The sequence below is a fragment of the Dermacentor silvarum genome, chromosome 6, assembly GCF_013339745.2.
Source record: "Dermacentor silvarum isolate Dsil-2018 chromosome 6, BIME_Dsil_1.4, whole genome shotgun sequence".
Classification (NCBI taxonomy): Eukaryota; Metazoa; Arthropoda; class Arachnida; order Ixodida; family Ixodidae; genus Dermacentor; species Dermacentor silvarum.
The window spans coordinates 151,808,532-151,820,885 of NC_051159.1; the positions used below are offsets into that span (position 1 = coordinate 151,808,532).

At 44.8% G+C, this 12,354-nt stretch overlaps 1 protein-coding gene and 1 pseudogene across 8 annotated transcripts in view; both read right to left on the bottom strand.

Moving 5' to 3' along the window:
- The window catches only part of LOC119456971 (CRISP/Allergen/PR-1), an 80,315-nt gene that overhangs the window by 33,547 nt on the left and 34,414 nt on the right, over positions 1-12,354 (bottom strand). Inside the window, exons 5-8 of one of the 8 annotated variants that reach the window (XM_049669627.1) lie at positions 10,462-10,586; positions 5,058-5,198; positions 1,787-2,052; positions 363-431 (exon numbers count right to left, since the gene is read on the bottom strand). The exons of the other annotated variants lie outside the window; for them this stretch is intronic. Coding sequence (XP_049525584.1) covers positions 363-431; positions 1,787-2,052; positions 5,058-5,198; positions 10,462-10,586 — 601 coding nt within the window. The remainder of the gene's footprint in view (positions 1-362; positions 432-1,786; positions 2,053-5,057; positions 5,199-10,461; positions 10,587-12,354) is intronic. 8 annotated transcript variants of the gene reach the window in all.
- LOC119457146 (U4 spliceosomal RNA) lies at positions 754-866 on the bottom strand (annotated as a pseudogene).

Sequence of the window (12,354 nt, forward strand, 5' to 3'; positions counted from 1 at the left end):
CAAAACAACGCGTGTCATGCTGCGTCCTGCACTAAAAGTGTAGGACGAATGTCATGTCCTTCAAAAAGTTTCATTGCCAATTTGCGATTATTTTTAACCAATTATCACCTTAACTCTCACATTTACGAGGTGCGGCATAGGTTGTATCCGCTTAGGCGCTGGACTTCCGTGTCCATATGAAAACAAAAGTGGGTGCGAGCTGCCAAGCGTTTTCTATACGCCTGTTTACACGCACCAACGCATCAAATCACGCACACATGCAGCTTGTGAGTGAGGTGTGCGTGTGTCTCGAAGTCTAGTCTACTCGTAAACTTCCTTGTGTAATCATGAACCACCACCAACAGCGACACCACAAGCCTCACCTGCAAACGACGTGAGGGCCCCAAGAAAGGAATCCCTCGGCGATGACACCCGCAAGTCGATGATGTTTCCTGTAATCAGCAGTTCAGCATTTCATGGATGCTGTGTAGGGCGTCTTCTTTTCGCGAATGAACGCGGATAGTCAGAATAGATTTTTTTAGATTTACTAATTTGCTTTGACGGTTCGTCGACGCCAATATTGCACCCTCCTGTCACCTTGCGAACATATCTGTAGACGGGTTGTGTACCTGACGATCAAACGCAGATATAATCAGCGTGATTTAGTTTAACCGCTAATGATAGCTATTCGACTCGTTCAAGACGATCGACGTTGAAAAAAAAGATGACACTCAAAACTTGAACTTGACCATGTGATGCGATACGACAGTTTTTGCTGTAGGTAGATGATAGAAAATTATCACTGTATGAATAGACGTTTTTTAACTAGCAATAGTCGCCCCTCAGTTGTCACTTCATTGGGTACGACACCGCTACTGCGCATAGCTACGTGCTAATACGCGTTCTGCAGGACTGCAAAAAATAAAAGTTATTCAATCAATCAATCAATCAATGAATAGACGTTTCACGCGATGTCGTGATTCGCATTGTTTGAAATTTCGCAACTAAATTGAAGCTGGCTCTCTCCTCAAAGACAAGCATTGCTCCCTCTACCTCTTCTCACTTCCTCTTATCCTTTGCTCAACAGCACCTTCATTCTGTAGCCTGCGATTAAAAGCAATATTATTGGCTGGGCTCGTATTCAAGGCATAAAAGTTAACCAAGACCGCCCTCATTGAATGAAATCACCGTGAGGTCTTTTACGCTGAAGGTTTCTCATTGTATTGTCGTACCAGCATCCTTCACCTGCTTATTGTGTTGCAATTCACAAGCAAGAAAATGGACAATGCTTTCAGAAAAGTATTTGCTTGCCGTCTTTTTATGTCTATTTTTATTTATTACTTGGCATTTATGACATGTTGGCGCCTTTAAGCAGCGTCGGCTAAGCCTTTTCACGCAGAATGGGTGCACGCTAAAATTGAAAGAACAAGGCGGTTCTGAACAAAATAAAGGTAACAAAAATGAAAAAAAAAGTCAAATACGAACTGAGGTAACATTAATAAACTTAAAGACAGGTCCCAATAGAGGTCGCACAAAACACACTAGAACGCAATGTCAGCTTACATAGACTAAAGACAGCGCACAAATTTCGTTGCTTAATAAAGTTCTTCGTATACTGTCGTAACGTTTTATTTTTATTGCTTAGATTTTGTAAGAAATTAAATGAGAAAAGAAAGAAATAAACAAACAAACAGGGAAATAAATAAATAATCGACGGTAATCTCCGGTTTAAGGCTCGGTCAAAGCGCGCGCTATGGCTGGCGTTACTATAGGCGCTCTAAATATTTCTGTCAGCAAACGGGCTCACCTGTACGGCAACGTTATAGGTGAGTGTAACCCGCATGTGCATGACATTTGTAGCTCCTCCTGACAGCTTGATGGTCCTCTGGCGATCCGGGCTCCCGACAGGAGTCACAAGAAGGTTGAACAGTCCGCGGTCAGGCATACCGGCCACGTTAGGTCCCTTGTTGTAGTCGACCTCGACGCAGAGCCGGCCGTTGCTCGGCTGGAAGGGCTGCTCGAAGGTGAACTCCGCGCTTTGCCCGGACTCGAGCACAGATTCGGCGTAGCCCGCTGTGCGAGATTCAATGTGGAAGCACCACCGCCATGAGCTAATCTTATGTTTTTAATGCGTTAGTATATATATATATATATATATATATATATATATATATATATATATATATACGTCGCTTCTCGAAGAGGCAGGACGTTCTCCTGAACAACACTTTTCAATGTGGTGAACCCAGTTTAAATCATGGATCCGAGACCTCAAAGAGGAGTGACGTAATGCTAACGCATTTCTCTCGCATTTACCGCTTAAGGGCCAATTAATTTTTCTAACAATCAAGAGATCCCGAGGAGCATGGGGTATTCCTCAAAGCTGGTATGAAATACGACAGCGAGCGGCGGTAGCGCAGCAAAACGCAAGACCGTAGAGGCTTGGGCTAGCCGGTACATACTCGATAGGGAAACAGCGCAAAAAACACGACAAGAAGACAAGAAGGACGACACACACCAGCGCTGTCGGGGACAAGAAGACAAGAAGGGACACACCTAAAATAACATAAGTACTGCTGGCGTATCTATGATGGCAGGGCCATCATGGCTCTCATTGTGTCCCCATGCACTTCTGTCCCAGGGGCCCTAGGAAATCGCTAGTCCGTATTTGTCCTCGTATATAAATCAAGTCATTGCTGCTAACCACGCACTGGTACCGCCGGAGTACTTGTAGCGACGCAGCATGTACTCAATACCACCGGCTAGCTCTATGCACAGTGATGAACCGACTCGGCCGATGTTAAGAGGAAGATTTAGGTCGGGAGCTCGTGATTAAATCCACGGGAATGGAGAAATCGTTTTCCTCAGAAACTGGTGCACTGATTTTGGTGAGGATTGTAGCATTTGAAGACAAGAAGGGACACACCGTCCCTTCCGTCCCTTCTTGTCTTCTTGTCGTGTTTTTTTCACTGCAAAACGCCCACATATTTTCAACAGTTTTTCGCTGCAAATAACGCCAAATTCACAAATCAATGTTGTTGTTAATGACTCGGAAAATTCTAAATATCTGTGCGTATGACATGATACGCGCTTCTTTTATTTTGAAAACGTAGAAAAAGGCGTCTCATACGTTCTGCCAAATTTAAAATGCTATTTTTCGTCGGTATAGTGTAGGATCATAAGACACGAGACCAGAAGTTTTTAGGGGTTGCAGGTTCATTGATAACCTCAACGAGTCTATTGCAATTTGTTTGGGAATGCAGCGCAATGAATCCAGGGGCAAAGAAAACACGAAACGCTCGACGAGCGCTGACTTACAACTGAGCGCAGATTTTCTATCTATTAGTATCTATTCCACAAGTATCTATTCCAATGCTACTATTTTTCGCGCTGCGTCAGTGGTCCGAAAGGCACTAAGCCGATGGCTTCCCCTGAATCGGCAGGCGGTGAGCCATGGACGATAATAAAAGAATATGATGGAGCGAAGAGACTCCTTACACGTCATATAGCGTCCCATGGTGCGTCTATCTTACGAGAAACATGGAAGCGCCACCATGTTTTCTTGTTATAACACTCAAATATTATTCCGCATTGCATGTAGGGCAACTTTAAATACAACGAGTCAGTCACGATTCACTAGATCACCCAAAAATATGAATGTTACAATCGGATAAAAGAGCCGGCAGATACCACGCCCTGTGGGAATCGATGTTATGCGAAGCCGTGCGAGGGGAGCCTAGCTAGTTAACGAGACGACCATGAGGGCACCAAGACGTAGGCGGCTCTTTCATGAACTACATGACACGCATGTCATGACATTCATGTCATGAGTCCTCAGGAGTCGCTTTCCCTGCACCTAAGAGACCTTAAGGCGAAACCCTTAGTCATGCTCTTGACTAAGACTTCGACCATCAACCTTTAGCCTTTTACTTCACTTAGTACCACATCTAAACCCATACCATCGGTTTTTGAGTTTTAATCTTTTTTCTCTGAGTCATGGTCATGACTATGACTTCTACCACAATCCTTTGGTGTTTCCTTCACTTAGTGCCCACGCCTGAACCCATTTCAGTGGTTTTCGAGTATTAATCTTTTTTCTCTTAGTCATTGTCGTTTTTACTGAGTCATGCCCATGATTATGACTTCTATCATCATCCTTTAGTGTTTCCCTTAACTTTTTGTGCCCACGTCCGAACCCATTTCAATGGTTTTTGAGTGTTATTCTTTTTCGCTCGGTTATTGTCATGACCTACATAATACGCATGTCATGACCTTTATGTCATGACCTATCACTTATGTTCGTCATACACTCCTGTCATACTATGCCAATTTTGGTACCTACCAAGTTAATGAAACGACCATGAGAGTACCAAGAGATAGGCGGCTAGATAGATAGATAGATAGATAGATAGATAGATAGATAGATAGATAGATAGATAGATAGATAGATAGATAGATAGATACTGTCAAAGTAGCAAATGTTCGCCAAGAAATGCTTCGCATTTAATAAAGGGGTCGCGCTAACAGTCTATAGAATTTGCAGGATCACGACGCCGTCGATCGTAGCGCCGACCATGACGATCGCGATGCTGGGAACGTGGTGCACGCAACCGAGCTGCGTTTTGCTACTGCAACGTTCAAATACTGAAACGATCGTACCTTTCGCAGTTTCGGCGATTCCTGTATGTACTTTGTAATTGAAAATGGCATAACGCGTTGTGAAATGCATGCTTCTCTAAACACATCTTTTGGATGAAAGTCCAGTTCCTCTCGGCCTATATCGCTACTACATATTGTTATCTCTAATCTAAAAAGAAAGAAAAGAATAAAAAATAAAGTATCGTAGTTATTTTTCATATTTCGTGACACAGAAGAAAAAAAAAAGAACATTTTGACGGATTAAAACTGATAAACATGCTACGCAATCAAAGGTCAAAGCGCGGAAAACGGGCTTTGAAAACAGGTTACAAAAGAACGAGTGTGCATGTATAAGGAAAAACGGTGAGTTATGCAGCAATGTATAGTCGGAGAAGCTCGTCCCGATCTCGAATGCCGGCCGTGGCAGTACGCAGGCTTACTTGCGTAGGACGTCGTCGTCGTCCAACCATCAGTCGGTTCACTTCGGAAGGTGCAGTCGCGCGTAGTTGCTTTGTTGAACAAGCATACCGACAACAATTCGTCATCGTCCACAGGAACGCTCGGGCCGTCGTCGATAACCTCTGAAAAATAAATTTTCTCTTCAGAATTTGTTCTGTTGATACACTCCTTGCATTCATTCCATCTCGCAGAGAAGAGTTGCGTTCAAAAGTAAAAGCACAATCCAGAAAGTGTGGAGTGTAGCCAACATTTATAAAACTGTCAACGAATAAGGAGAATCCTGTGTTTTTGTGGTAAGCAGGTATTTTATTTTGTTACATTACTCAGTCATGTTTATCTGATTTATAGAGCAGCGGATGCAGAAAGAAAGGAGGTCAAATGCAGTGTAAATTAAAGAAAAAATGGAGGACGCTTAAGCTTCGCCCTTAAGTGTGGACCGCGATAACATTAAATGATCCCTGGCTGCTTATCAGGCTTCCCGGCAACTGCAGCTTTTTTGTCTAACTTCGCCTCCGCGTGCGGCTGCCGAAGAGGCGAGTGCCATCTGGATGGTGTTTTTGCAAGGCAGCAACCGCGGCGCGCGGCTGTATGAATTGAAGAAATGCTGGAAAAGGGGTTTGTGTTTTATTTCGGCGTAAGATAATTATGTTTTATCGTATATTCTAATTACTATCAGCTCTGTAGGTTGTGGTTAAGTCGTACCTTGCAATCTTTAGATAGATTTTACTTAGAGAAATTTAATTTTGGTCACTAACACTTTGCGCTACGCGGAGGACCGGCGCGATCGGGGTGGTTCGGGATGATTATTCCCGCCAACGACGCCGGCGCGCCCGCGACGTCACCGACGCCGTCATGGGATTTTATGCGACACGGGGCCCTTAACGCTATCGCGTTAAAATGCCGTCTCAGTCTTAACATGGCGCAGACGCCACATCATGACGAATGATGGCTAGAAAGCGAACTATATACGGGGTGATCGTTTTCGGGTGTTCCTGAATTTTTAAAAATCACCTGTTGCAAATAACATAATTTTAATCTTTGAACAGGATTATTCATAGAAGGGGACATTACTTGCACGCGAATTAAATCGAAACACATATTTAACTAATTAGAAATTTCACCAAATAACACTTTAAAATACATACTGCAATTTATGAATTGTAGCCGGTGAGTTTGCAAGGCGTATCTACTTGGTATGAATCTCGAGAACGACACCAGTTTCGAGGTATGCGCCATCAAACTCGCCGTAAAAATGCACTGTTGTTCCACTTACATTTTTAACAAAACGCTCTTCTACACATTGAAGCACAAAAGTAACTAGAACGCTCATGTTTTTCGTCCATAATATCTCGAAGCTGGTGTCATCCTGGAGATTAATTTCAAGTGGATACGTCTTGAAAACTCACCGGCTACAATTCGTAAATTGCAATATGTGCCGGAAAGTACTTCATTATTAATTTATTCGTAAGATATTGTTAATTAGTTAACATTATTTAACATTAACATTAATTAGTTAACATTAATTAGTTAGTTATGCGTTTCGATTTCTCGTGCTAGTAATGCCCGCATAAAATGCATAAAGCAAGATTTTGTTAAGAAAGTGACTGGAACGCCAATGCATTTCTCCGCAAAGTTCGGGAATTAATATCTTGAAACTGGTGTCATCCTGAGGATTCATTCCAGGTGGATACGCCTTGGAAACTCCACAGCTATAATTTGTAAATTGCAATAGGACCCCTAAGGTAATTAGTTAAAAGAAAACGTGGGCAGGTTGCACTAGTGGTGCGAGGCTGGAGTAAACAGCGGAGCTGGTGATCGTCCTAGCTTTTCTTCCATGTTTTACGAGGCTTGGCTAAATTTTGCTAGTAAATGCTAAGTGCAGCTAGGCACGGTATTCCGAATCAGCTGGCCGCCGATGCGCAGATTCTCGCTTGGCCGCGTGACATGCTCCAAGATGAACTGCTGTTTCTTAATTCGGGTGTCCAGATCTTCTTTGGTGATCCCATGTCAAGGATATACATGTACTCGCCACAGATTCAACGAGAGTTCTGCCGCCGTCGCGGCGGCTCCGAGCTTTATCTCCCCGGTGACGTCATGACCAAGCTGCGCCTCCACACTTGCCGGGGCGTGGCTGGTAGAAACCTGCCGGGCCGACGCTAGAGACACCTGGTGCAGTCACGGACACCGTGTGCGTTAGGCGCGAACGCGGAGACACGGGGAAACGCGGGCGGCGTCGGCAGCAGCTCTGCGCGTCCTCGTTGGTGCTGCTACAATTTATTTCTCTCCCTCGCTCTCATTTTCTCTTTCCCTCTGCCGAGCATTGCGCGCGCCGCGCGCATTCTCTCCTTCCCTCTCCTTAACGTGTCATGTCAAGGCAACATGTGCACGGCACGGAGAGGAGGCGAAGCACACACCACTCCGCAAGGTGGTTGCTAGGCAGCACCAGATGACTCATCGCTCAGCGATGTTTTGCGGCTCGCGGCACAACTTACGGCCGGCTTAAACAGCTCCGCTGTTAAAACATAATTGGTGAATTTTTGTTGATTAGTCATCCATTTCAATTTTTTGTGCTAGTGATGTCCGCCTCTTCGAGTAGACCAGCTCATGAACTAGAATTGTTCGGCTACCACAGGCAACGGTTAAACATTTTGTTCGCTGAAACACCCTGCATATCGAGTGCGCTATGAATAACCCTGTTATCAACGTGCAATCTCATTAATCCTCGGCTCTCTCCCTCACTGTTTCTTTATTGCGATAACAATTATATGGACACTCCGCAGGCGCATTTTCGCCATCGTCGTCGCCATGATGTTCCGTATAAAGTCCAAGTGTGACAACACCGTGGCCGTGCGCCGTATGCTGTAAGTGCGGGTGAAAGCGTGCAAGGGTGAGCCGATAATGGTGGCTTGATCTCGCGCGCGCAAGGGAGGAAGGCGGGAAGGGGCGTTTTACTTTGGCGGCGGCTGCGTATGGCGCGGCCGCGCGCGGTCGCGCGAGTCCTACCTTGAAAGCGATCTGCGTTCTGCGATGAGTAAAGAGCGCTGATGTGCGCCGAGCGCTGATAGCTTCGTGTGTACTGTGTTCTCGCCGCTTAGTTCCCGTTGAGAAGAGGCAGTACGAAGGTCAATTCGCTCATTGCTACTGCCGCTCCCTCGGGCCAGCGTTTTGACAGCGTGTATCCGCGCTCATCGAGTGAGATGTGTTTCTTTTGGCCTGTGCACGCGCGACACCATACTTGTTAATTTAGTTAGTAAGCGAATGTTTAGGAGTTTATACGGCCGATAAAACTAAAATGCGACTTTTTACGCTTTTCTTTGCCTTTTTGTTTCGCCCCGTCCTCTCTCTCTCTCTTTTCCTGTTTTTTAGTTCTTGTGTGTGTCTTTTTGTTTTTTCTTTCTCTACCTACATAGCTAGAGAGTCTGTCGCGAGAATTTACTGTAGCCCTTGAAAAAGGTCGGTCAACCGATTGAAACCGTTGGGTAAAAAAAAAAAACCGACAATAACCGCGAAATTGTGCTTCTAATCTTTCTAAATACGCTTGGCCCATTGAAAAATTCAGTCACACACGCATATATATAGCCGAGGTCTCTGGAAGTAGCCCAATGTTACATTTAGCATTTTTTTTCAGCTACCATTTAGGTGGCAAAGAATAATTCTGCAGGTGGTTCACATTAGTGCGCGCTTTAACTGCTTTACGTATAAGCCGCGTGTCACGTGAAAGTTTTTCAGAAGATACGGGAGTCATTTATACAATATTTCTCTGTATCCTTTTTTTTTGTTCACTGTACAAATGTTTACACCCTTAAGGGTGTGTGCTTGTCACCCGGGTAACGCCCCTAGCATTATGGCCTTACAACGATTTATAGAGGACGGCAACGGAGCTCTAACTAGACGTACGATGACAAAGACGTAGTTGAAAACTATGTAATCATTATGGCAGGCTTGGGGCACGGAAATATCCGACAGGAGAATTTCACAGGGATAGATATGAAACTTTACTTAATGCACTTTTTATGTCGCCTGTCACAGCTGTCATCATTTTTACTTGCAAGAAACAGTCGGCAAACAAGATGCCATCATTGCTTCCCACCAACAATTTGATCTTACCCCTTGAACATAGGGGAGCGACAACCGAAAACCCTTTTTACAACCTTTTGGGTGTAATAAGTTTTGCTGTGTTGAATACATTTTGCCTCAGCTCTCCTTGTTATTCTTTACCACGCAGAAGCGTGTTTTTTTTCTCGATGTCCTTTCTCGAACTTCTATTTCACGGCAGCTACGTCATCGCTCCACATGGATCAGTACAGGACAGCGCACATATTACGAATCGGCGTAAATATACGCATAGCGATCTGCACTGCCCCTACAGATGCGCCAGTCACCGGCTCTGTTCTCTAAGGAATTCCGCAACCAGACAACAAATGCAACTAAATATGCTCACTGCAACACACACACGCCGATTCCTATGACTCTTTCGATCGTTTTCGTACTCGGACTTTCTCCGCTCGAGCTCCCACACATCTGAGCTGCAGGGCCTGTCTTTCGCCGAACGCCAAGCATAGCTCTTTGAGGAATTGAGATGCACATGCTGTCGCAAGAATGCTATGTGGAATCTGAAGGTTTAGCTGCTGTGGTCACGTGGCGATTGTGATCAGGCTGTGATCATGTCTCTGTAACCGTGTGTCGCATTTCTCCACTGCATGGACTGACGTTTGCAGAGCACGTTTGTCGCCGAGAGAGAGAGAGACAGAAGAAGGGGAAAGACAGGGAGGTTAACCAGATGGGAAGATCTGGTTTGCTACCCTACGCTGGGGAGAGAGGGTAGGGGGAGGTAAAGTGACAGCAAAGTAGAGATAAAGAAAGGTAAGAAGCACACACACAATCACAATTGATCACAGGTGGCACAGCAGAGTAGCACTAGCAGCACAATAAACGCCGAAGTCACCTGTGCGTCTCTTGCCGGCATGCACCGAACTGTATACTCATCTTCCTGGTTAATACGCATTTCAATTACTTGCAAACCTATTCGCTGCTACCTTCACTGTTCCGATGTCAATCAGCGGCCGCAGCTTCTGCGGTAACGTACTTTGAATCAGAAATGAAAAAAAAAAGTCCTAATTTTTTTTTTTACTTGGCGCTAGTTGCTACACTGTAAACCGACGTACACCCTTAAGGGTATTTTGTGTCTATAACTCACACGCTTACGCCATTAAGGGTGTAATGGTGTCAGTTGCACACCGATTTGTGCCCTTAAGGACCCTTGAGGGTGTAGTTGATGTACAGTGTATGCAGAGACCCTGCGGAAGGAGCCAGTGTTTTTGAGTCCATGCTGATACTTTCTTAATAATGACCGGGTAAAATTGGCTCGTATTTTGCTATACTTACTGCATAAGCCGTTGTACGAGTGCGTGGTGTAGCGTCTTTGACACGCTGTTCCACAGCAAGTGCCCATAGGACAGTTCGAGCAGGCTGGCCCAACTTTGTAAACATCCTCGCCTCGGATATTACCACTGCAGACAAAACCAAAGCATATCGACCACAGTGAGTCCGAAATCTAACAGTGTTCTTGTGAACACGCTACGCGTTCTCTGCGTCAGTGATTTCCTAAAAAGAAAATTTTGTTTTTAAGCACTCTATTCAAATACTTTGATAAGTGAAAGTGTATCCTTAGCCAATAGCCGAACCGATTTCAATGAAGCTCATTTCATTTAACATCTCATTCAAACATCCAAAACATTCAAATGTAGTAACTGTTCTGAGCAGGTTTAGCAGAATTTTAAATTGGACTGTCTAGTGCTTTACGAAGGTATACAAAACGAGAAGGTTTCATGAGAATTGAGAATTTCATTTCTGTTCGCGTTTTTTCTTTAATTTTTTATTTTCTAACATTAATTTTTTTAAATGTGAACGGTGAACAAACCACAAGGTGCATACGCATCGATTTGTTCACTTTTCGATCTTAAGTCTACAGCTGTGCCTTCGAAAGTGATACGCATATTTATGAAATTAAATGCTGGAGTTTTTCGTGCCAGAACTGGCATCTGACTATGAGGCACGCCTTATATCGGGGGACTCCAGATAAATCTTGACCGCCTGGCCACAGATATTGACATTGTGCAATACACAACTTATAGAGCTTTCAAGGTAAACAAATGTGCTACTTGACTTTGCATTCTACAGCCTATTTACTCAATTCACTTGAGTTTTACAATTATGCACTATATGGCGGTATTTTCTGTGTTCGCTGGCAGTCAACTAACGCCGACAGATGCTGTTTTTTTATTTCTCGAGATTGCGCCTGTCGGCCAGAGAAATGTCCTGTACAAATGGTGATATGTCCTGTACAAATATCCTTTGAGAACTGGGCTCCCACATTGTGCCTCTTTCCTTTTCTAATTTTGCCCTGTTGCAGACCTCCCGGATAAAGCCTTAAATAAAGTTTTCGATAAGTTGTGGGTTGCGAAATCGCTAAGAGATAATTTTGTATAGATATTAACGCTTATCGGCTCGTCCTATACTTCTTCGTCATACTCTGGCCATTTGACTTCTTTTATGATGCCGCCATGCATGTCGATATGTCGTATCGTGCCAGCCTTCCTTTTCTGTGAGTTTTCTACATATCTTAAGCTTCCCTGCTAGAAATTTCCGGAGAGCTATTATTTACTCGACTTCCCACAATGCATGTAGTCCTCCTAAAAAAAAAAACTAATTCTACAAATGAGCCCGTCAATCGCCGAACTATACTGCTCACCCCAGCAAATATACTAAAATGTTTGCCATAGCGAGCGAACCAACGTCTTATTGCGATAGCAATTTTATGGACACTTCAAGCGGATTTCTGCCGTCGCCGTCGCCGTGAGGTTCCGTATGAAGTCCAACGGCGATGAAATCGTCGCCGCGCGCCGTATGCTGTATGTGCGAGTGAAAGAACGCGAGGGACGCGCGCTTTCACGGGGAGCGAACGCACGGCGGAGAGCAAACGCGACTTGTTCCGTAGCGCTAAAAGCCCGGGGGGGGGGGGAGGGAGGGAGAGGAGGCGACGTTTAGCTGCGGCACCATATGTGTATTTATATGAAACCTATCGCTGTATTTATATAAAAACGGTTGCGAGGCGAGAAGGTGGCAAAAGGTTCCGACGCTGCTCGACAAGTGTCCCGTTCTGATCTCGTCGAAAACCTCCGAGCCGCCGCCAGAGGCACCGGCAACCGTCACCAAGGCCGCGCGCGTTCGGTGCGAACGCGGGCAAAACACCGACGGCGTCGACAACAGTTCTGTACG